This window comes from Hyla sarda, chromosome 4, assembly GCF_029499605.1.
Source record: "Hyla sarda isolate aHylSar1 chromosome 4, aHylSar1.hap1, whole genome shotgun sequence".
Lineage (NCBI taxonomy): Eukaryota > Metazoa > Chordata > Amphibia > Anura > Hylidae > Hyla > Hyla sarda.
Genome location: NC_079192.1, coordinates 78,599,103 through 78,624,562, shown reverse-complemented (window position 1 = coordinate 78,624,562; position 25,460 = coordinate 78,599,103). Strand labels below are relative to the sequence as shown.

The window sequence follows — 25,460 nt, the reverse complement described above, 5'->3', positions numbered from 1 at the left end:
TGCTGGGAGTGGCTAGCTCCTGGGATGGGTGGCTTGTGCAATGAGTGTATATATAAAGTGCTGCTGGAAGTCTGCAGTGTGCATTGTGTGTAGAGGGGAAGAAGGAAGGTACTTCATCCTCAGCCATCACCAGCAGCATCCCACACCCACCTTCAAGGCTTCACCATGACTTCCAGGGATCTTTACACCTCATCCTACAAGAAGATATTTGGAGATGCTCCCAGGCCATCAAGCCACCTGTATACTTCTAGCTCCAGGTCCTCTCCAGCATATAGGCCCAGAGATACCTACAGCAACATCTCCTCCTACAAGAAGATCAGCAGGTCCCCTGCCAGCCACCTTGCCTCAGTGCACCAGGTGGATTATGATCTGCCCCAGTCCACAGCTCTCAGCAATGAGTTGAAGATAGTAAGAACCAATGAGAAGGAACAACTGCAGGGTCTCAATGACCGCTTTGTCACTTACATTGAGAAGGTCCACCATCTGGAGCAGCAGAACAAGTTACTGGAGGCAGAGGTGACCTTGCTAAGGCAAAGGCAGTCAGAGCCCTCAAGGCTTAGTCAGGTCTATGAGCAGGAGATCAGGGAGCTCAGGTCAAGGCTTGAGGAACAACTTCATGAGAAGGACCAAGCTCAGCTTGACTGTCAGCACCTGGAAAATGCTGTGCACCAACTGGAGGAGAAACTGGAGCAAGAGGCCAATAAGAGAGAAGAGGCTGAAGATGCCATGAAGAACTTTAGGAAGGATGTGGATCAGGCCACCCTGGACCGTCTGCAGCTGGAGAAGAAGGTTGAGTCCCTGCTAGATGAGCTGTCCTTTGTGAGGAAGGTCCATGAGGAGGAGGTGGCTGAGCTTCAGGCTGCAGTGACAGAGGCTCAGGTGGGTCCCATGGGAGAAGAAGGGGTGTCTGTCAGGGCTGTGGCTCCAGGAGGGCAGCATGTGGGGATAAGACAAATGAGCCATCCCACTGAAGTGGAGACAAGAGCCCCTCATATCACTCTATACCAGTGCTCCCCAACCAGGGTGCCTCCAGCTGTGGCATAACTACAACTCCCAGCATGCTTGAAGTTGTAGTTTTGCCACAGCTAGAGGCACCCTGGTTGGGAAACACTGCTCTATACAATATATTCAACAGCAGATTGTGGCAGTAATATATATATATATATATATATATATATATATATATATATATATGTAATAAATTTGAGTAGCCGTATTAGTCCAGTGATGCAGATGCAAATCATAAAATGTTGCAGTATCTTGTAATACCTTTTTTATTGGACTAACATATTTTTGTAGAGAAGCTTTCGGGATTCCTCCCTTTATCAAGTCCAAAGCAAATCTAAGCTCACAAGCAGAAGACACAGGTTACATCTCACAGATATGACGGGGTTAAGACAACAGATGTGGAGAATTCACACTAAGATGGGCCAATTTATGGGACAGTTTATGGCCCATCTTAGTGTGAATTCTCCACATCTATTGTCTTAACCCCGTCATATCTGTGAGATGTAACCTGTGTCTTCTGCTTGTGAGCTTAGATTTGCTTTGGACTTGATAAAGGGAGGAATCCCGAAAGCTTGTCTCTACAAAATGCTGTTATTCCAATAAAAAAGGTATTACAAGATACTGCAACATTTTATGATTTGCATCTATATATATATATTAGACTCTGCAGATGTTACAGCCAGTACTCTGACTAATTCTTATACATTATAACTGCACCAGGGCAGATCCAGCAATGAAATAATGGAATGCAAGTGACAAGCATTGGGACATCAGTGTTATACTGATATAATATTGGGGGCTCTCATACTGTCTCGAGTCTTGTATACCGATTATGTATTATCTATCTACTCTGTGGAGAGAGCAAGAGGACATTGAGAGTGAAAGAATTGCCTAGAAAGTCTTGTATAGAGAAGGGGTTGCTGCATGTGCAATGTGGCACACATGGAAGGTTATTCCAAAGGTAGTGGGAAGTACCAGGAGCACAGCAAAGAGGGTCAGAACTGTGGTTAGGCAATATAGGCAGGTGCATATGGCATTGTATATAATTGTGTGGCTAAACTGTACTTTATCCCAGTGGTGGATCCAGAGTCTAGTCTCGGGAGGGGCACTATCAGTCTATAATTACACTGGGGAAAGTCGGCACAGAAAATAATACATATTATTACACAAAGTATAGTGGCCCTCGGGGGGGGGGGGGGGCAATTGCCCTGTTGATTCCCCCCCCCCCCCCCCCCCAGGATCCGCCCATGCTTTATCCTTGTCTAATAATTATTGGTATGTGCAAAAAAGTCTCCAGAAAGTCAATGACCACCACACCCCATGATGAAAAAGGTGGGGCTGGTGCTCGTTTTTCCCTGCTGTGACTTGGCTCTTTTGATGGCTCCTTGAAAAGATGAGTGCGTCACATGTTTCCATAGCCCATTGGGAAGGATATGGTATCTAATTTTCCCTCCCCCTCCCCCAAAAGAAAAAAAAAAATATTTAAAAAGAGAACTCTATTATCCAGATCAGATTATATGTGATGGATTTTAGGTCCACCATACAGAGTGGAAGCATGTGGTCTATATGAAGGTAGTTCCCTACTGTAAACTCTGCATCAGTGTTTCCCAACCAGGGTGCCTCCAGCTGTTGCAAAACTACAACTCCCAGCATGCCCGGACAGCCGAAGGCTGTCCGGGCATGCTGGGAGTTGTAGTTTTGCAACAGCTGGAGGCACCCTGATTGGGAAACACTGCTCTACATAGTACTCCATGATGGGTTCTTGCATTACTACCAGCAGGATCACGTAGAGGGGTTGGGTCACTGACACCAAATTGGGAGATAAAACAAAAGAAGAAGGGGATGCTAAAATATTTAGAAAGGATGAGACACAGCGGACAGTACATTCCTGCAGGTTTGTCCCAACGTAATCGTGTGCCGCAGGAATTCCGAGCTAATAGAAATACATCCATTGTCTCCTCTTCTGGATCTGTCCCCACTTTTCGTGAAAAGAAAAACCACAGGCGCAAAACTGAGACGTAACCTGGCGCTGATGGTGGGAAGAAATGAAAGATAAATATTTTCAAAATAATTAGAACGGATCAATCAAACACAACGATTAACAGGTGTGACCAGGATAATAAGGCCGTGTTCACACAATCAGGTTTTTAATTGCAATTATTGAATAAAAAAAAAAAGTAAGGAAAGGATTTGAATGGGGGAGAAGTCTTTTCTTTATATGTCTCCTTCATTTATGTTCTGTTCCTTGCTTTAAATTCAATCATTGCAATTAAAAACCTGAACGTGTGAAGACTTTAGGCTTGTAATTCAGAAGGCTGCAGTTCTGTATAATGGGCAGAATATTCTATTTGTTGGATTGAATATTTCCAGGATGGAAGATATTGATCAGAGCCGAGGGATCTATACATTGATTTCCCATACTGCAGTCATTTCTGAGGGATCCAATACTGATAACGCAGCAGTACCACACCCACTTTAACAAAGACCAATATGGCACAGAGGGCATTTAAAAGGCACCTTATGGAAGGTACTGGTAACAATCATCACAAGCACACACTATGTGTATATATATATATATATATATATATATATATATATATATATATGCACAATGGGCATTAGATGATTTATACCCTTTTTTTGGACTCTACACACACCTTGTTTTATACATTTTTTTTATTTTTTTTTATTTTTTTTGCTTTTTAAACTTGAAAAAGTTTAATTGCGTTTTACAGACGCACTGTGATGGCATTTTTTCATATTTGTAATATGCATTTTTTGTTAGTCTTATAGGGAGTCCTATGGGGGGGGAAAAAAACATCATATTGCAAGAATTAAAAAAATAAATAAAAAAAAATAAAAAACAACACAGACCCCCAAAAAGACAGACAGATCTATGCAAAAAAAATAAAAATAAAAAATAAAACACACATCATAAAACATTCTTTGTAGTGGCTTACTTATTTTACTATAGACCTAAATGGGTATTCTCATCATCTAGATCAGTGGTCCTCAAACTGTGGCCCTCCAGATGTTGCAAAACTACAATTCCCAGCATGCCTGGACAGCCGTTGGCTGTCCAGGCATGCTGGGAGTTGTAGTTTTGCAACATCTGGAGGGCCACAGTTTGAGGACCACTGATCTAGAACGATCAAAACCTGTGCAGAGGAAAAGTTGCTGCGTTGCCCATAGCAACCAATCAGATCTCTTTTATTTTTATTTTTAACAAGGCCTCTGCAAAATGAAAGAAGCGATCTGATTGGTTGCTATGGGCAACTCAGCAACTTTTCCTCTGGACAGGTTTTGATAAATCTCCCCCCAATGTTTCCCAACCAGGGTGTCTCTAGCTGTTGCAAAACTACAACTCTCAGCATGCCCGGACAGCCTTTTGTTTTGTAACAGCTGGAAGCACCCTGGTTGGGAAACACTGGTCTAGGGGATAACTAGCAGATCAGAAATGGAAGACAAATGGCTGTGGAAAGGAGATAACCTTTAAGAAAACATTTGGCTGCACAAAAACACCAAAAAATTGTGGTGATTAAAAAAAAAAGAAAGAGAAAAAAAAAACACCCATGTTCACAATTTATGTATTTTAAATGACCATCACCCCCCCATATTTCCAACCCCAAAAATCCATTGTATGTAATGAATACAGTACATTCATATTCATAGAGAAGGACTAGGGAAGGAACATCTGGGACCCCATGACAGGCAATCACTATAAGTGACTATCTGCCTGATTTGTATAGTGACGGTGATGAAGTGTTTGTACGTTGGGGGTGACTCCGGCAATTTATCTTTTTCATGTCTATTTCTCTATAAAGTTGAAGATACTTCTGTATAAAAGCTATTAAGACTGTGTGTGGGTGTACGGCTGACAGAACACAGGTATCATGTGTGATCAGGAGCAGATACAGAGGGATCTGGTGGAATCACATTCCAAACCGCTGACACTGTTAGATGCTGTCAGGACAAGGAGACGTGTGGTACATTGATAACATAGGAAAAATACTTTTATTCTCTGGTGTAAAGATTCAAAGAGGTGATTTCAAGCCCCTGAAGTGCTAAGAGCAAGAACATTGCTTCCCCCGTTCCATCCCTGTTCCTGCTTCATTGACATTCAGGGTTCGGCCTCCAAATCTTCTTCCTGTACTGTGCATGTGAAAAGTGCTAAAGTGTGAGATTTGGATACAAGGCTTGGCTTCCAGCTGACTTGTCAATCAGGAACAGGAATGGGAGGTGGAGCCAGAAGGCATTTCATCCCTCAGCACTTCAGGGACTTGGGAACGCCTCTTTGACACTTGGCATAGAGGATAAAAGCATTTTATGGAAACACAGACAGATCTATGGAAGGCACCACGTGTCTCCTTGTCCTAATAGCTATCTAACTGTGTCAGCAGTTTGAAACATGAATTGTAGCTGACAGATTTCCTTTCACTATCCCCACATCTGAATAAGAAGCATCTGTATTTGAATTCAGAAATTCAGAAATGTTTGTTTTAGACACATTTTTCCCCCAACCAGTGTACCTCCAGCTGTTGCAAAATTACAACTCCCAGCATGTCCAGACAGCCAAAGTCACCACTTTAAGCCATGTGAAGTAACAAATGCACACATTTTGTAGAATTACCCAGTCATCATAAATATTAAAGCGTATCTGTCAGACCCCCTCCCCCCCCAAAAAAAAAGGAAAAAAACTTATATGTTGCTCAGTACCTCATCCTGATTTTTATGTGTCTATGACATATATTTCTCTCAGAATTACCTTTATTTACTTGCCATCATTGCTCAGTGAGGTTTCTGTCCATGCAGAGACATGGGGCGTGTCCCTCTCTTCTCCTCATTGTGATGACTCCTCCCCCTCCCTCACTCTGTTCTGACTCACAGAGGGTCGGGAGCAAACACAGCAGCTCTGGACCTGCCTTCAGCCCTGTCAATCAATCATGGTGTCCATAACGTGTTGATGAACACTGGACACTGCAGGACTGGTATGTGTCCCAGTAGGCAGGGTGACCCCTAGTGGCCACGTTTTTGACTGGCTTTTTCAATATGAAATACTGAACATTTTCTGATGAAAGCAATTGCAATACATATTGTTTTTGCATGCTTCATAACATTTCAAAAGATATTGTATCTGACAGTGCCCATTTAAAAAAAAAAATTATAAACCGATGCTAAGAAGTGAACAGTAATAGATACACATGATTAGTTGAAGTTATAGTGATCAGGTACACCTTGCCAATACCGGGTTGTGCTCCTTTTCCCTTCATTCTTTATGGCATACTTTCAACCAAGTACTGGAAAAATTCCACAAATATTTTGATCCCTATGGACATAATGGCGTTACACAGTTGCTATAAATTATGTAGACTGTACATCCATGTTAAATGCAACTAGGCAACATCTTTCCAGTCTTCAACTGTCCAATTTTGGTGACTGTGCGAATTATAGCCTTATTTTTCTGCTCTTGGCTGACAGGAGTGGCACAGGTGTAGTCTTCTGCTGCTGTAGCCCATCTGCTACAGGCTATGTTCACACAGGGGAATGTCTGCATGGAAAATCTCTGTGGGGAGATTCCCCTGACAGCGGAACGCAAGCAGAACATGCAGGCCCTAGGACCGCTCAGAAATGAGTCATCTCATAGACGGCAGTGCATTTACATATGGAGTCCGCAGAAAGAATAGACATGTCTATAATTTCGGCGACAGATGTTTCCAGCATGGAAACTCTGCTATGTGAACAACGCAGCAGAATCACATTGAAATCAGTGGGACTCTGCTGCTGTGGAATCTCTGTGCGGAATTTCAAGTTGGTATTCCGCATGGAAATTCCATCTTGTGAACATAGATGTGTGCTGTGCTGTGCGGGTAAGGATGGTATTCTCCTTACCTTGGTTGTAACAACTGGTTATTTGAGTTACTGTTGCAGTTATATGATCATATCTCTATGTCCTCTATTTGAGCAGATGGACATCATTGATGGGGCCTCCCCTCTCAGGACACCTTAGATCAGTGGTCTTCAACATGCAGACCTCCAGATGTTGAAAAACTACAACTCCCAGCATGCCCGGACAGCCGTTGGCTGTCCGGGTATGCTGGGAGTTGTAGTTTTGCAACATCTAGAGGACCGCAGGTTGAAGACCACTGCCTTAGATCATAGATCTGCCCTATAAGGCTGGGTTCACACTACGGAATCTCCGGGCAGAATTTCTGCTGGAGATCAAGCCGGCGACACTAGGACCGTGCATACTGCATTGCCCATAGACGGCAATGCATTTCTGGGTGGATCTTTTGGGAAATCTGCTCAGAAATGCATTGCCATCTATGGGGATGGCAATGCAGTCCGCGTGGTCCTAGCGCTGCCGGCTCGATCTCCGGCAGAAACCCAGCCTAAGAGTCGCTCCGGTGATCCATGCTTCACAAGGTTGTCATATGAATGGCCGATGTGTAATGATGCCTTCCCTGCAAACAAGGCTTTCCATAGCCTCTTACTAAGGGATAAAGGAGCCGGGCCGGCCTCTTTATATACGTTTTTCAGCAACAAAGAAGAAAGAAGTCAGAAGAGGCCCATCAGATTACCCTGAAAAGTGGCCCTTAAAAATAGGAGGTGAAATCTGATTGGTCCATGTGGGAAACTAGTTTACTATTGTATCCTGTATATGTCTTTTAGTGTTGGGCGCAAACATTCGCATTTCACATTTTTATCCCGAATATCACAAATTTGCGAATATATTCGCTATATATTCAAAATGACGAATATTCACTTTTTCCGCATATGCGCATATGTGAATATTTGCATATTCCTTCTTTTCACTTGTGGGCCAATTAGAATGATGCAAATTCACTTGTCAGAGGTTATCAACAACATCCCTAGCAACTAATAGTAAAATTGCCCACCCCTTCACGGTTTTCTTCCTCCAATACGTGAATATAAAGAATACGCAACGTCTATATATTCGCAAAATATTGCGAATTCGAATATGGCCAATGCCGCTCATCACTAATGTCTTTATGACCTATGAGTTTCTGTTTTTTTTTATCTTTGGCTATTGTTATCTTTGGCTATTGTTATCTTTGGCTATTGTTGAGGATTAGCCATCTGCCCTTTCCAATATTCCTTTTTATAATAGTCTTCTGTCGTCTTAATCCGGCAACTAAAATGCCGGCATAATACATACAGGGGGCAGATGTACATACCATTCCTTTGTCCTGCGTTCTGTCCTTTACCGTATACTCTGTATTGATTTTCGGATGGGCTTTGCTGTTTTTAGCTGTGATGTCACATTGATTTATGCCCTCGACTGTAGCAGGTAATCATATAAAGTAATACGGCTGTCAGAGCCATGAAGGGAAGACATTTGTACATCAATTGTAAGATTTCTTTTACATTATTATACATTTTCTCATCTGTCTAATCTTTTCCCATAATGGATTCTGGCTGTCCTTATATAAGTCCTCGACTTGTCCTCTTCTGTCAAACGCCATCCAACCACATCTTAGTGTCTCGGAAATATAGCGTCCACTATTACAGCTTGCGCAGGGAATATTAGCCACCTGTCCCACAGCCTAGTATCCAGTCACGCACCTCCTGATTCTGTATAGATGTATAACCTGGAAGATTTACCGTTTAGGACTGTAGAAGAGTTTTGTGTCCCAAGCCCCCGATTCCCCCTCGTTGCATGATCATATTGTAATAGAGTTACACAGTGGTGGCAGGATAGGTTTTCTATGGGGATTTTCTCCTACTCTGGACAGTTCATAACATGGACAGAGGTGTCAGCAGAGAGCACTGTGGTCAGACAGAAAGGAAATTCAAAAAGAAAAGAACTTCCTCTGGAACATACAGCAGCTGATAAGTACTGGAAGGATTAAGATTTTTAAATAGAAGTAATTTACAAATCTGTTTTAAACTTTTTGGCACCAGTTGATTTAAAAAAAAATGTTTTCCAGTGGAGTACCCCTTTAAAGGGATTGTGCGCTGCCCTAATTTTCGGAGCTCCGCTCACAGCGTCCAGAAGTTCATTACTCCGAATGCTGTGTGCGGGCTTCCATGTTCGCGGCCGCCGGCCGGGCGTCTACCAAAGTCTATGGGAAGGGGGCGTGACAGCGGTCATGCCCCCTTCCCATAGACTTTCGTTGAGGGGGCGGGCGAGATGCCACGAGGGGGCAGGCGAGACGTCGCGAGGGGCCGGGCGAGACATCGCGAGGGGCCGGGCGTGACGTCACTCCCGGCTGCTGCGAACACAGAAGCCCGCACACAGCGTTCGGAGTAATGAACTTCCGGACGCTGTGAGCGGAGCTCCGAAAGTCAGGGCAGCGCACAACCCCTTTAAAGGGAATGTATCAGCTTTATGTCATGCTCAGAGCTGTCATGCTCAGAGCTGTTTGCAAAGTTATAAATGTTTTCTTTCAAAGCTCAAGGGCAGCATGCATGCCTCATCCCTCCCTGCCCTGCATGATTGATGTACAGGTCTCAGTACTGAAGTCCAAGCAGGGAGGAGTGGGGGAGGGAGGAGGCATGCATGCTGCAGCACAGCCCAGCCTCTATGACACTTGAGCTTGGAAGAAAAACATAATTTTATAGCTTTGCAAACAGCCATCAGCTAAGAGACAGGTATCATTTGTTTTATCTGCAGCTCTGAGCTGACCCTTAAAAGTTAACATATAGGCAAAATAAATCTCCATGTGATGATAGTTTGCTACAATGTATCAATGCTGTGAACAGTATTAGGCCAGGAAGGATACATTTTTATCTTCTAGATATAACAAGAATATTTCCGAGACTGTTTGGGGACACGCTCTGTTGACAAGGGCAATGGTATGCCAGATGTGTCAATTTTTTCTTACATTTCCAAGAGGAATAAATGAGGTGCTATACAATGACCTCAATGAGAAGACTCCGCTGCACTTTAGGCTAGGTTCAGACTACGGAATCTCCGGGCAGAAAATTTCCGCCCAGAGATTCCGAGTGCGGCCAGTGCTGACTGAATCAGTTGGCGCTAGGACCGCGCGGACACTGCAGTATCCAATAGACTGCAATGTGTTCCGCGAGTATTTCCGCCTGAAGAAGGAGCAACGCCTTTCTTAAAGCGGAAATTTCCAAGCAGATTTTCCGTTCACATATAACGGAAAGCCATTCACTACACTATACATTTTAGCAAGCGGAATTTCCGCCTGCAATTTCAAAGCAGAATTGCAGGTGGAAATTCCGTAGTCTGAACCTAGCCTTATTTATTTATATAACAATTCTTTAGAGGGCAGATTATAGGAATATGTCTGAATATGTAGAAATAACATTCTTATGTGCTGTAGTTTACACAGTGTCATGTTACTGTATATAGTATCAATGGTATATATGGCCCTAGAGAAAAGGACGCCAGTACCCAATTACAGGCAATGGTGCTCGCTAGAGATGAGCAAATTTACAGTAAATTTGATTCGTCACGAACTTCTCGGCTCGGCAGTTGATGACTTTTCCTGCATAAATTAGTTTCTGGTGCTCCGGTGGGCTGGAAAAGTTGGATACAGTCCTAGGAGACTCTTTCCTAGGAATGTATCCACCTTTTCCAGCCCACCGGAGCACCTGAAAGCTGAACTAATTTACGCAGGATAAGTCATCAGCTGCCGAGCCGAGAAGTTCGTGACAAATCGAATTTACTGTAAGTTCGCTCATCTCTAGTGCTCACCATGTACAAAATAAATAGGTTAATTTTTATTATCTTGGCCATTTTATTAATAGCAATAGGGAATGTGTAATTCTATGTATATATCTTCTACTGTATATTGAAGAAACCCAGATACACCGCCATCTAATATAATGACGTAGCAGCCTACAGTGCAAATATTAGAACAAATGCGGATGTCTGGCCGAGATACATATAGAGACGTCTTTAAGGCCCCACAGCTCGGCACACAAGTGTTTCCTCTGGGAGATGGATGGTAATAAGATTTCTAAAGATCGCACTGTCCTTCCTGCACTTGTTCCCTCAATCCGCTCTGTCCAGCTGTTCATTTAATGCATTTGTCTTACCCAGAATTCATTGGGGGTTCTCTGCTGGGATTTACAGTCATTAGTCATTGGCTTAACGCTTTCACTGCTCGCTGTATGTTGAGCAGGGTGAGGGATGAAGGGTCAGGATTTCCATTAATGAGATTTTCTGCTTTATTTATATTAAACATGAACACTTGGTAAAGTATAGAGCAGTGCTTCCCAACCAGAGTGCCTCCAGCTGTTGCAAAACTACAACTCTCAGCATGCCCGGACAGCCGAAGGCTGTCCGGGCATGCTGAGAGTTGTAGTTTTGCAACAGCTGGAGGCACCCTGGTTGGGAAGCACTGGTATAGAAGAATAGGTAGGACAGAAATAAAGTTGGTAAAGGCCTACTCCAGCATTGGTACCTGGAAGTGCATGCTGGAAGTTGTAGTTTTGCCGCACGTATAAGTGTAGAAACTACTGACCTAAGAAGACATGAACACTTCCAATTGATATCAATATATGTCACCAAAGGTAAATATAACCCTACATATATAGTAGGTAAAGGTATGTAATTGTAATTATGACACCAAAAAGAGAACCATACCACAGAATACACAGCAAAGTAATAGAATATACAAAATCAACTTTATTAATACAATTTAGTAATAAAAATTTCAGATATTAAAATTGGAAAAAAGAATAAATAGGCACTGGTGGACATACAAAGATATAGGAAAATGGTAGGACACAAATACATCAAAATATGCAAATATAAGGAGTAAATGCCACAATAGCTGGTAGGATACAAGGGTGCTGCCTGCCAAAAATATGCAATAAAGGGTGCCAAACCATACCTACACCTGAACCACCTGTAGGTATGGTTTGGCACTCTTTATTGCATATTTTTGGCAGGCAGCACCCTTGTATCCTACCAGCTATTGTGGCATTTACTCCTTATATTTGCATATTTTGATGTATTTGTGTCCTACCATTTTCCTATATCTTTGTATGTCCACCAGTGCCTATTTATTCTTTTTTCCAATTTTAATATCTGAAATTTTTATTACTAAATTGTATTAATAAAGTTGATTTTGTATATTCTATTACTTTGCTGTGTATTCTGTGGTATGGTTCTCTTTTTGGTGTCATGATATCAATATATGTAGATAATTGGCTTTACGTTATGTAGTTACTTCTGACTATGAATATGTCCAGAAATCACTCGGAATTCTATAACGTTAACATTCAGGCTAATAAAGCATTAAACCCACCCATATTTAGTATGGATTGATTCAGGAACACGTTTTCAATATCTGCGGTACAAAGGTTAAAATCTAAAAACATTTAGTTAAAGGCAAAGGACTGCTGGGGAAGGAAGGGTCACACATAGCAGAGATACGGAAATAGTGGTATGGCCAATGGCAGAGGTGGGAAAGGAAAGATGTGGCACAAAGTATGGGAGGATAGAGCAGGGGTGGTCAGACATATTGTAATGGTGGGGTGTGAGTGATGTGCCATATATCAGAAGTGGGAAAATAAGGGTCTGATGTATAACATACAATAGGTAGAGAAGCAGGGGTATGGCACATAAAGATGGAGAAGGGGTTGTTGGACACATAGCAGAGATGGAAGAGAGGTGGTCTGGCATTTAGGAGACATGGAGAAGAAGTGGTCTGGCACAGAAGAGATGGAAAAAGAGTTGGTTAGGCACAGCAGAGATGGAGTGTGGGTGGTCAGACACAGCGCAGAGATGGAGAAGAGGTGGTCAGACACACCGCAGAGATGGAGAAGAGGTGGTCAGACACACCGCAGAGATGGAGAAGAGGTGGTCAGACACACCGCAGAGATGGAGAAGAGATGGTCAGACACACCGCAGAGATGGAGAAGAGGTGGTCAGACACAGCGCAGAGATGGAGAAGAGGTGGTCAGACACACCGCAGAGATGGAGAAGAGGTGGTCAGACACACCGCAGAGATGGAGAAGAGGTGGTCAGCTGTATAGTAGAGATGGGGAAGAGGTGGTCAGACACACCGCAGAGACGGAGACAAGGTGGTCAGACACACCGTAGTGATGGAGAAGAGGTGGTCAGACACACAGCAGAGATGGAGAAGAGGTGGTCAGACACACCACAGAGATGGAGAAGAGGTGGTCAGACACACCGCAGAGATGGAGAAGAGGTGGTCAGCTGTATAGTAGAGATGGGGAAGAGGTGGTCAGACACACCGCAGAGACGGAGACAAGGTGGTCAGACACACCGTAGTGATGGAGAAGAGGTGGTCAGACACACAGCAGAGATGGAGAAGAGGTGGTCAGACACACCACAGAGATGGAGAAGAGGTGGTCAGCTGTATAGTAGAGATGGAGAAGAGGTGGTCAGACACACCGCAGAGATGGAGAAGAGGTGGTCAGCTGTATAGTAGAGATGGGGAAGAGGTGGTCAGACACACCGCAGAGATGGAGAAGAGGTGGTCAGACACACCGCAGAGATGGAGAAGAGGTGGTCAGACACACCGCAGAGATGGAGAAGAGGTGGTCAGCTGTATAGTAGAGATGGGGAAGAGGTGGTCAGACACACCGCAGAGACGGAGACAAGGTGGTCAGACACACCGTAGTGATGGAGAAGAATTGGTCAGACACACCGCAGAGATGGAGAAGAGGTGGTCAGACACACCACAGAGATGGAGAAGAGGTGGTCAGACACACCGCAGAGATGGAGAAGAATTGGTCAGACACACCGCAGAGATGGAGAAGAGGTGGTCAGACACACCACAGAGATGGAGAAGAGGTGGTCAGCTGTATAGTAGAGATGGAGAAGAGGTGGTCAGACACCGCAGAGATGGAGAAGAGGTGGTCAGGCACAGCGCATAGATGGAGAAGAGGTGGTCAGACACACCGCAGAGATGGAGAAGAGGTGGTCAGACACACCGCATAGATGGAGAAGAGGTGGTCAGACACACCGCAGAGATGGAGAAGAGGTGGTCAGACACACCGCAGAGATGGAGAAGAGGTGGTCAGACACACCGCAGAGATGGAGAAGAGGTGGTCAGACACACCGCAGAGATGGAGAAGAGGTGGTCAGACACAGCGCAGAGATGGAGAAGAGGTGGTCAGACACACCGCAGAGATGGAGAAGAGGTGGTCAGACACACCGCAGAGATGGAGAAGAGGTGGTCAGCTGTATAGTAGAGATGGGGAAGAGGTGGTCAGACACACCGCAGAGACGGAGACAAGGTGGTCAGACACACCGTAGTGATGGAGAAGAATTGGTCAGACACACCGCAGAGATGGAGAAGAGGTGGTCAGCTGTATAGTAGAGATGGGGAAGAGGTGGTTAGACACACCGTAGTGATGGAGAAGAGGTGGTCAGACACACCTCAGAGATGGAGAAGAGGTGGTCAGACACACCACAGAGATGGAGAAGAGGTGGTCAGCTGTATAGTAGAGATGGAGAAGAGGTGGTCAGACACACCGCAGAGATGGAGAAGAAGTGGTCAGACACACCGCAGAGATGGAGAAGAGGTGGTCAGCTGTATAGTAGAGATGGGGAAGAGGTGGTCAGACACACCGCAGAGATGGAGAAGAGGTGGTCAGACACACCGCAGAGATGGAGAAGAGGTGGTCAGACACACCGCAGAGATGGAGAAGAGGTGGTCAGCTGTATAGTAGAGATGGGGAAGAGGTGGTCAGACACACCGCAGAGACGGAGACAAGGTGGTCAGACACACCGTAGTGATGGAGAAGAATTGGTCAGACACACCGCAGAGATGGAGAAGAGGTGGTCAGACACACCACAGAGATGGAGAAGAGGTGGTCAGACACACCGCAGAGATGGAGAAGAATTGGTCAGACACACCGCAGAGATGGAGAAGAGGTGGTCAGACACACCACAGAGATGGAGAAGAGGTGGTCAGCTGTATAGTAGAGATGGAGAAGAGGTGGTCAGACACACCGCAGAGATGGAGAAGAGGTGGTCAGACACACCGCAGAGATGGAGAAGAGGTGGTCAGACACACCGCAGAGATGGAGAAGAATTGGTCAGACACACCGCAGAGATGGAGAAGAGGTGGTCAGACACCGCAGAGATGGAGAAGAGGTGGTCAGACACACCGCAGAGATGGAGAAGAGGTGGTCAGACACCGCAGAGATGGAGAAGAGGTGGTCAGACACACCGCAGAGATGGAGAAGAGGTGGTCAGCTGTATAGTAGAGATGGAGAAGAGGTGGTCAGCTGTATAGTAGAGATGGAGAAGAGGTGGTCAGACACACCGCAGAGATGGAGAAGAGGTGGTCAGACACACCGCAGAGATGGAGAAGAGGTGGTCAGACACACCGCAGAGATGGAGAAGAGGTGGTCAGACACTCTGCAGAGATGGAGAAGAGGTGGTCAGCTGCATAGTAGAGATGGAGAAGAGGTGGTCAGACACACCGCAGAGATGGAGAAGAGGTGGTCAGACACCGTAGAGATGGAGAAGAGGTGGTCAGACACCGTAGAGATGGAGAAGAGGTGGTCAGCTGTATAGTAGAGATGGAGAAGAGGTGGTCAGACACATAGTAGAGATAGAGGAGAGGTGGTCTGGCATTTAGAAGACATAGAGAAGAAGTGGTCTGGCACAGAAGGGATGGAAAAGGGGTTGATTAGACACAGCAGAGATGGAGAGTCTGTGGTCAGGCACATAAGGAGAGATTTATAAAAACCTGTGCAGAGGAAGAGTGGTGCAGTTGCCCATGGCAACCGATCAGATAACTTCTTTCATTTTTAAAGAGACCTATGAAGAATGAAATAAGCATCCTCAGTGGTTGCCATGGGCAACTGCACCGGTTTTGATAAATCTTCCCCATAGTACAGATGGAGAAGAAGTGGTCTGGCACATAGAAGAGGTGGAGAAGGTGTAGTCTCTAAAGCCAGTAGTAGAGCTGAAGATGGGCTGGTCAGACATATAGCAGAGATGGAGAATGGGTGGTCAGCGCATAGTATAGATGGAGAAAAAATGGTCTGGCACATAGGGGACATGGAGAAGAAGTTGTCTGACACAGAAGAGATGGAAAATGGGTGGTCAGGCACAGCAGAGGCGGAGAAGTGGTCTGTCACATAGAAGAGAAGATGTGGAGATAATGTGGTCTGGCATATAGAGGTGGAAGCATACAGGTCTGGCACCTAGTAAAGATAAGGAAAGGGTGGTTGGACTTAACATAGATACTAAAGGAGTAGCCTGGTGCATAGAGGTGGAGAATGGGTGATGTGGAACAAAGCAGGAATGGAGATGGAGTGATATGGCTCAGAGGTGGAGAAGGAACAAAATACTTGTCTTTAAATGGGCACTGTCATTAAAACTAGGTTTTGCTATTGCACTTCTTATGGTAAAAAAAAATGTTTCTTATGTACTTTGTTTTTACAAAAAAAGCAAGTTTTCTATGTTGTTTTTTTTTGTGTGTTTAAAAAAGCTACCACTAGGTGTCTCCCTACTTGTCCAGAGCACATCCCCCCCCCCCCCCCCCATCTCTTGCACAGACTTTGGACTCCTGCTTACCTGGCAGAAGTTCAAACACAGGAAATGCTGAGGGGGGGGATGCAGCCTTAGCCAATCATAGCTCATCTCACACTGAACTGCTCTGGACTGTGTGTAGCAGAGTGAGGGAGGAAGTTCTCCCATGTATGGCTTCAGATGATGTCACACCTGCTGGGTAACGCCATTTCCCAGTCTGTGAATCTGACTGGGCAGAAAATACAGAGCAATATCAAGGTAGAAAACTAAAAAAATAATAAAAATAAAGGCAGGGGGTGGTTTATCATGATGGGGGCAGTGAACTGGGAGGATTAAAAATGTTTACAAGATCATGAGAGGTACTCTTTAATTAGAGTGATTAACATTTATGGCACTTTGTTTTGCAGATTACAGTAGAGATGGATGTAGTCAGTAAGCCCGACCTAACAGCAGCCCTAAAGGAAATCCGTATGCAATATGAGGTCCTGTCCACCCGTAATCAGCAATCAGCGGAGGAGTGGTACCAGACTAAGATTGCCAACGTGTCCCAAGAGGCTGCCCGCAACAATGACAACATTCGCCAAGCCAAGGAAGAGATCTCAGAATACCGAAGACAACTGCAAGCCCGAACTCTGGAGGTTGATGCTCTACGCAATGCCAATGAATCCCTTGAGAGGCAGCTCCAGGAGGTGGAGGACAGGAACAATGAAGAGATAACTCAAATGCAGGTAACACTTCTGCAATGTCTTGTTAGGAAGAGATTTTGTCTTGTGGCTTTAGTCTAATTGTCCTTCCAGGCTTCATTTATGACACAGTACTCCCCTCAGGAGGCCAGCCTATTCATATGTAAAGATTGGGAGGTATAACTAGATACATTTTCAATTTTTGGTTAAAGTTTATAGGTCATCAGAAATACGTCATAGTAATATGGTATGATGCTTCTATCCAAAGTCAACATTTTTTGGTTTTCTCAGTCTGAGCTGAGCTTCTCCTTTATAGTTATCTTCAATGTTATTATTTCTTTAGGAAACCATAAACCAACTGGACAATGCTCTACGAAATACTAAAGGAGAAATGGCTCGCCATCTTAGAGAATACCAGGATCTGCTCAATGTCAAGATGGCTCTGGATATTGAAATAGCTGCATACAGGTAATAAGAATAAGCAATCTGTCCACAAAAGCTGCCTCCAATTCACTTGTGCACATGATAACTCAAACTTCACGTCTGCACAATGGCCAATGAGTAGCCCTCCAGGTATTAAAGGCAACCATTTTAAATGACACTACAATGATAGGGCTTTACTCACCGAACATTATGGTGCAGGATTGGCATGGTTGTCAGTAGGATCAAACCTATACATTGCCACTTGTGCAAAACCACATTGGTGCATATGTCCCTTAGCCATAAGCCCAACCTAATGTAGTTCAGCCTATTATCCTGCAATGTTCATTGAGAGGAAGGTAAGACCAAACCTGAAAAAATATTCAGTCCTTAGTCTAAGAATGAATCCCTGGATCAACAACCAATCATGAGAAGTTTAGTGCTAATAAAAGGCATGAAAGACGTGCAGGCCCCTTTACAACAATTCCAGTTGTCTACCTCCTCTGGCAGAGAGTTCCATAGTCTCACTGCTCTTACAGTTAAGAACCCTTGTCTGTGTTGGTGTGGAAACCTTCTTTTTTCTAGATGTAAAAGATGCCTCCTTAAAGGGGTAGTCCAGTGGTGAAAAACTTATCCCCTATCCTAAGGATAGGGGATAAGTTTGAGATCGCGGGGGGTCCGACCGCTGGGGCCCCCTGCGATCTCTCTGTACGGCGCCCCGGCTCTCCGCCGAGATAGCGGGTGTCGACCCCCGCACGAGGCGGCGGCCGACACGCCCCCTCAATACATCTCTATGGCAGAGCCGGAGATTGCCGAAGGCAGCGCTTCGGCTCTGCCATAGAGTTGTATTGAGGGGGCGTGTCGGCCGCCGCCTCGTGCGGAGGTCGACACGCCCCCTTCCAGCGGGCTGTCGGGGCTCCGTACAGCAGATCGCGGGGGGCCCCAGGGGTCGGACCCCCCGCGATCTGCAACTTATCCCCTATCCTTAGGATAGGGGATAAGTTGCTCACCACTGAATCACCACTGGACTACTCCTTTAAAGATACAGTCTTGGGTATAAATACAATGATCTTACAATGGCCTCAACATACAATAGTTGCAACATACAATGGTCTTTTGTGGACCATTGTAAGTTGAAACCAGACTCAACATACAATGTACAGACAGTCCAGATCTGTGAAACGTGTCAATGGCTGGAAGAACTGACCAATTAGAATGGCCATTTTACTGGTAAAACCCCTTTATTCCTGAAGCATATGCACTGACTGGTGTCTGGTAGCGCCCCCTACAGTACAGGGAGGTATTACTTGTTCTGTACTATTTACCTGTACCAGGGTTAGCTGCTCCTTTGGACACCAGGTGAGGGCGGCTCCATGTTACTTTTTTAGGACATTGTGCATAGACCAGTGTTTCCCAAGCAGGTTGCCCCCAGCTCTTGTAAAACTACAACTCCCAGCATGCCCGGACAGCCTTTGGCTGTCCGGGCATGCTGGGAGTTGTAGTTTTGCAACAGCTGGAGGCTCCCTGCTTGGGAAACACTGACATAGACAGTGATTTACAGCTCCCAGCAGATCTTTCTTTCTTTTATATATAAGGATTTGCTTTATCTATATTAGTTATCTACTTATTTTTCTTTAATTCTCACTTTTTCCTATTTTTTGGATGACATTTTGGTGCCTTTAGAACCAATTACCAGATTTCCATAGAGTTCTGGTCTCAACATACAATAGTTTCAACATACAATGGTCGTCCAGGAACCAATTAATATTGTAACTTGAGGGACCACTGATCATAGGAGATAACTCTCTCTGTTCTGATATATTTGTATACAGTTATAAGGTCAACCCTCAGCCACCAAACTTTTCCTAACTAAATAACACAGATGATTATAACTTTTCTGGGTACTCAAGTCCACCCATTCCATATATTACTTTAGTCACCTGCCATTGAATCTACTCTAGTTGTTTTATGTCTTTTACACAAATTCCAAAAGTGTACACAATGGCCCAGATTTACAATGGTTGTTGCACCAGAAACGTTGCGCTCAGAAGACATATTAGGTGTAGCACACCAAAAAGAACAGTATAATGTGCCATTGTCCAAGGCTTAAAGGGGTACTCCGTTGCTCAGCGTTTGGAACAAACTGTTCCGAACGCTGGAGTCGGGAGCTCGTGACATCATAGCCCCGCCCCCTAATGACATCACGCCCCGCCCCCTCAATGCAAGTCTATGGGAGGGGGCGTGACAGGCGTCACACCCCCTCCCATAGACTTGCATTGAGGGGGCGGGGTGTGGCATCATGAGGGGGCAGGGCTATGACGTCACGAGCTCCCAGTGCCGGCTCCAGCGTTCGGAACAGTTTATTCCAAGCGCTACGCAGCGGAGTACCCCTTTAACTGGAAAGAGGCATGACACAAGCAGAAATGACCACTTCCTCTGTCAGAGAGTTCCATAGTCTCACTGCTCTTACAGTAAAGAACCCCCGTCTGTGCTGGTGTAGAAACCTTTTACCCCATTCAGCAGACCACAGTTTTCATTCCAGGACAAAAGCCAGATAATGAGCCAACTGGAGTCATAAGTTGACTCCATTTGGCTCATTGAATTGAATGGGATACGGCAGGGATCCAGCTGTTTTAAAATTCTCCTGCCAGATGCATAAATCGTGGTGTGCGTGCACCCCGACATATAACATCATACTTTACTGAAAGCTGGCAGCTTAGTTAACCCTTTCACACGCATTCTACACAGTACAGACGTGCATCCTTTTAACCATGTTTTTTTGTTTACATACAGGAAACTCCTCGAAGGGGAGGAGACACGTCTGACCACAGTGGGAGGAAGCAGCATGTTTGGCATTGGTTACCCATATTCTCCTGGCTCTTACTTCGGAGGGAAGGGTTATACCTCATCCACAGTCACCATCCGGAAAGAAGAGAAAAAAGAAGAGAAAAAAGAAGAAAAGAAAGACGAGAAAAAAGATGTATCTGACGGAGGCAAGGGAGGGGGTGCCAGCCAACCCAAAGTACCAAAATCAGGAGACGCATCCTCAGAAAAGACCCCCTCCAAGAACTGAGCTAGCTATGATCTGCTGAAGCCCACACACCTGCCATACTAATACTTCCATTCACTCATTTCTTTTTGGATTTTTTTTTCTCAGCTAGGCTAGCGCGGGTTAAAATAAAGAAGCCATAAAACTATATTAAGAGCCACGACAAGCTATATCCAGTCATATAATGTAATGAAGATACTACATAGCTCATCCCATCTTATTCTCATGACAATATGCAATATAGAACAATATTATGTTGTTTTATATAGACCTCTTTGACCTCTGTCAAATTAAGCAAAGATAAATTCACAAACAAAATATGTCAGAAACACACAAGACAATAACAGATATATGCAGCCCATGAAATGGAATATGTTCTCAGCATGGTCACCCTCCATGATGTATGATGAGGAACCCCGAAGTGTGCAGGTCCTACCAGTAGACTATTGTCCCACACTGGTTTTCACCTACTTGACAATAACACTGTATACATAGTACATAGGGCTATAGGTACAGTATATACTTTATGTTAGGACAAAATCTGCCTTTATAGTGTCAGTGGAAATTTGGAAGGAATACTATGTTGCCCATGTTGGACATTTTCAGTAGACTCTCTTTTGTCTTCTCACAAGATAAGCACCAATGGAGGTGTCCAGCAGATACTCTTTCCCTATCCATAGGAAGACCAAAGATTGGGCATAATGGGGGAGAGTTATCAAAACCTGTGTAGAGGAAGAGTAGTGCAGTTGCCCATAGCAACCAATCAGATCGCTTCTTTCATTTTTCATAGGCCTCTTTAAAAATGAAAGAAGCAATCTGATTGGTTGCTATGGGCAGCTGCACCACTCTTCCTCTGCACAGGTTTTGATAAATCTTCCCCTATAACTTCTGATCTAACAAATTTTGGCCAGCAGTTATCTAATGTCAGGGGCCTGCTGCATCATCTGCTGAACAGATACTATACAGTATTTTTCACACTTATAGGAGAACTCCAGAATACAAAAATTGTCCCCCATACTGCCGGCAGTAAAAAAATAAATAGATACATACCTTCCTTCACTCCCCCGGTGCCTCCGGTAACCGGCTCCAGTCTCCGCCACAATCCTCTTCCTGGTTGCCGGTGGTCGGCGAGTCAAACTGCACTCAGCCAATCACCTGCCGCAGCAAAGTCCCGACTTGGCCGGCGATAGACTGAGCGGCAGTGTGAGAACGCTTCAAGACACCCAATTCTTCACTACACCGGCACCTGCTGCCGGGGCCGAAAACGTCACACTGCCGCTCAGCCTATCGCCGGCCGAGTCGGGACTTCGCTGCGGCTGGTGATTGGCTGAGTGCAGTATGACTCTCCGACCACCGGCAACCAGGAAGAGGATCGTGGCGGAGACAATAGACGGTTACCGGAGGCCCTGGGGGAGCGAAGGAAGGTATGTATCTATTTAATTTTTTTACTGCCTGCAGTATGGGGGGACAATTTTTGTATTCTGGAGTTCTCCTTCAAGACACTTAAAGGGGAACTCCACCCCTAGACATCTTATCCCCTATCGCGATCTCTGTGCAGCACCCAGTGTTTGTTTAGAACACTGGGTGCGGCGGCGGCGGGAGTTGTGACGTCACGCCACACCCCCTCAATGCAAGTCTATGGCAAGTCCTCGTGATGTCACGCCACGCCACACCCCCTCAATACAAGTATATGGGAGGGGGCGTGGCGGCTGCCACGCCCCCTCCCATATACTTGTATTGAGGGGGTGTGGCGTGACATCACGAGGGGCGTGGCCGTGACGTCACAACCCTGCCCCCAGCATTTGGAACAAAATGTTCCGAACGCTGGGGCAGCGGAGTACCCCTTTATGTCTATAAAGACATCCAGGATTTTAGGGTTTTGCTCATCACACCCGTCAACTAGTCGCAGGTCAATAGACTCATAAATTCCTGGTTTGCTTGTATCAAAAATGCTGTGGATCTCCTTTATCATGGGCTCTGGTAATATTCATGACAGTCCATGTGTTTCTTGCCTGAGGGCAAAGAGAAGTCTTTTCATCACTGCCACAACCACTAGTTACACTTGTCACAGCAGGAAAGCCACTAGGTGCTACATTTCAGTATTTGGCAATAGAACGACGTATGAAAGTAAAATATAGATGGCCATTGGCCAGTATTGTACTATGGCCGATTAGTAGGAATACGGCCTTACTTCATAAGTGGTCACTTTCTGACCCACTATATTTACCCGCTTATGTATTATGAGTGTATTAGTGAGAATTCTCCTATAGGATCGGACCATCAGTCCGTGTGAGTCCTTTTCTATAGATATATTGGCATTGTAAGTATAGTGAAGGCTTATGTTGAGTTAACATTTAGCTTCATCATCACTTTTCGTTTGCTATTACCAACAATATGGTCCTATACACTGTGGAAGAAGCCATGCTTTGGAATGAAACAGCATTTACTGTTAAGTGTTGTATAAGGTTAAAAAAACAGCGTCACTTTAATTTGCAATACCGGAAAAGGCCTACGGACAAAAAGCGATGCTTGTGGAGGAAAGTAGCCGTATTTTTTTGTTATCATACAACCCCTTTAAATAGTTATTAAGGCGTAGATGAAACAGTGCCACTCTTGTCCACAGGTTATGTGTGGTATTGCAGTTCAGTTCCATTAAAGGGGTACTCCGCTGCTCAGAGTTTGGAACAAACTGTTCCGAACGCTGGAGCCGGGAGCTCGAGACGTCATAGCCCGCCCCTTCATGACATCACACTCCGCCCCCTCAATGCAAGTCTATGGGAGGGGGCGTATGCCCCCTCCCATAGACTTGCATTGAGGGGGCATGGCGTGATGTCATGAGGGGGCGGGGCTATGACGTCACGAGCTCCAGCGTGCGGAACAGTTTGTTCCAAACGCTGAGCAGCGGAGTACCCCTTTAAAGTAGTTATCCAGGAATAGTAAAACATAGCTATTTTCTTCCAAAAACAGCACTACACCTGTCCTCAGGTTGTGTGTGGTATTACAATTTGGCTTCATTCACTTTAATGGAACTGAGCTGTAATATTGTACGCAACCTTAAGACAGGTGTGGTGCTGTTTTTAGAGGAAATAACCCCTTTAAAGTGAATGGAGCAGAGTTGTAATACCACACACAACCTGAGGACAGGGGTGGTGCTGTTTTTGAAAGAAAATGCCTTTATATCGTCATGGGTCGGTGATGTCAGCCCATTACACAGTTGCTTCTGCCTTCATATGCATTGATTTTATTTTCCTTATATCACCCGGAACTCAAGATGTTGTGTGATATTCGTGCTTAGGTACAGCCCAATTCTTAATTAAAATAATAGTAAAAAATACAGAATATAATAATCTCCAATGGATGAGGCTTGTAGGATTACTGTGTATGAGCGAGAGGCAAGCATAATATGGAATTAACCATGTGTACAGTTCAGGTCCCTGTGGTAGTCGAGGAATCCTTGCATGATCTTGTCTGTGGATCTGAGTTTTGACTTGGAAAACAATAATAAAAGATAAGAGTAACACCATGACGGTGGTTTGGGTATTTTCTTTATATAACTGTTAATACTGTCTTGGCTAAAGAATAACCTTCTAAAATCTGTTCTAAATGAAAAGAAAAATTTATTAGTGGTGTTTATAGAGTTGGTACTCGAAGACTTGGATTATACTGCATGATTGTAAACACAGACCTGTGTGTCGCCATGGTTACAGACTACAGACAAAGCCGGTGTAGTCGGATCATGCAGTCATATGTCATGCAACAACTGGTGGCACGCTGGCTGGGAAACACTCCTTTAAGGTACTTAAAAGAAGATAGAAGAGAAAAAGATCCCTACACAGGATCCAGAAGGAACTGTCCAGAGTAGGAGCAAATCCCCACAGAAAACCTATCCTGCTCTGGACAGTTCCTGACATGGACAGAGGTGTCAGCAGAGAGCACTGTGATCAGACAGAAAGGAAATTCAAAAAGAAAAGAACTTCCTATGGAGCATACAGCAGCTGATAAGTACTGGAAGGATTAAGACTTTTTAATAGAAGTAATTTACAAATCCGTTTAACTTTCTGACACCAGTTGATTTTGAAAAAAACAACAAAAACATGTTTTCCAGGGGAGTACCCCTTTAACCACTTAAGGACCAAGGGCGTACAGGTACGCCCTGGCTCCCTGGTACTTAAGCACCGTGGGCGTACCTATACACCCATGGGAATTCTGGTCCCCGCCGCTCACCGAGTGGGTACCGGACCGGGATGCCTGCTGAAATCATTCAGCAGGCACCCCGTAAAAACCCCCCATGTAACCGATTGCCGCAAATCGCCGGTCAATTCAGACCAGCGATCTGCAGCGATTCAGGGTCATACGGGTCTTTGGTGACCCAGAAAATAAGGGGGATCAGAGTTGTCCAAGACACCCCAATGCCCTGGAAGGGATAGGAGTGACGTGGCAGGGGTGCCACCCCTCCTATTGGTCGGTCAGAAGCGGGGGGGGGGTTAAAGTTAGGTTCCCCGCTCTGTCCACCCACTGTAGTCCGGGCAAAGCAGGGGAACCGTGATGTGACCGGCACCGGAGGTCACTTACTGGCGGCGGAGGACGGCGATACGGCTCCCTGGTGCGGCGATCCTAAGGAAGCCGGTGAGTTGTTGCCTAGCAACATCTGGAGAGCTACAGTTTGGGGACCACTATACAGAGGTTTCTAAACTGTAGCCCTCCAGATGTTGCAAAACTACAACTCCCAGCATGCCCACACAGCAGTTTGCTGTCTGGGCATGCTGGGATTTGTAGTTCTGCAACATCTGGAGGGCCACAGTTTGGAGATCACTGTGCGGTGGTCTCTAAACTATGGCCCTTC

General features: G+C 45.1%; 1 protein-coding gene across 1 annotated transcript; it reads left to right on the top strand.

Moving 5' to 3' along the window:
* LOC130368128 (low molecular weight neuronal intermediate filament-like) lies at nt 1-21,667 on the top strand. Its single transcript, XM_056571461.1, has 4 exons — nt 1-879; nt 16,873-17,193; nt 17,492-17,616; nt 20,362-21,667. Exons 1-4 carry the CDS (start codon nt 166-168, stop codon nt 20,639-20,641), a joined length of 1,440 nt encoding a protein of 479 aa, XP_056427436.1. The 5' UTR covers nt 1-165; the 3' UTR covers nt 20,642-21,667.
* The last annotated feature ends 3,793 nt before the right edge of the window (nt 21,668-25,460 follow it).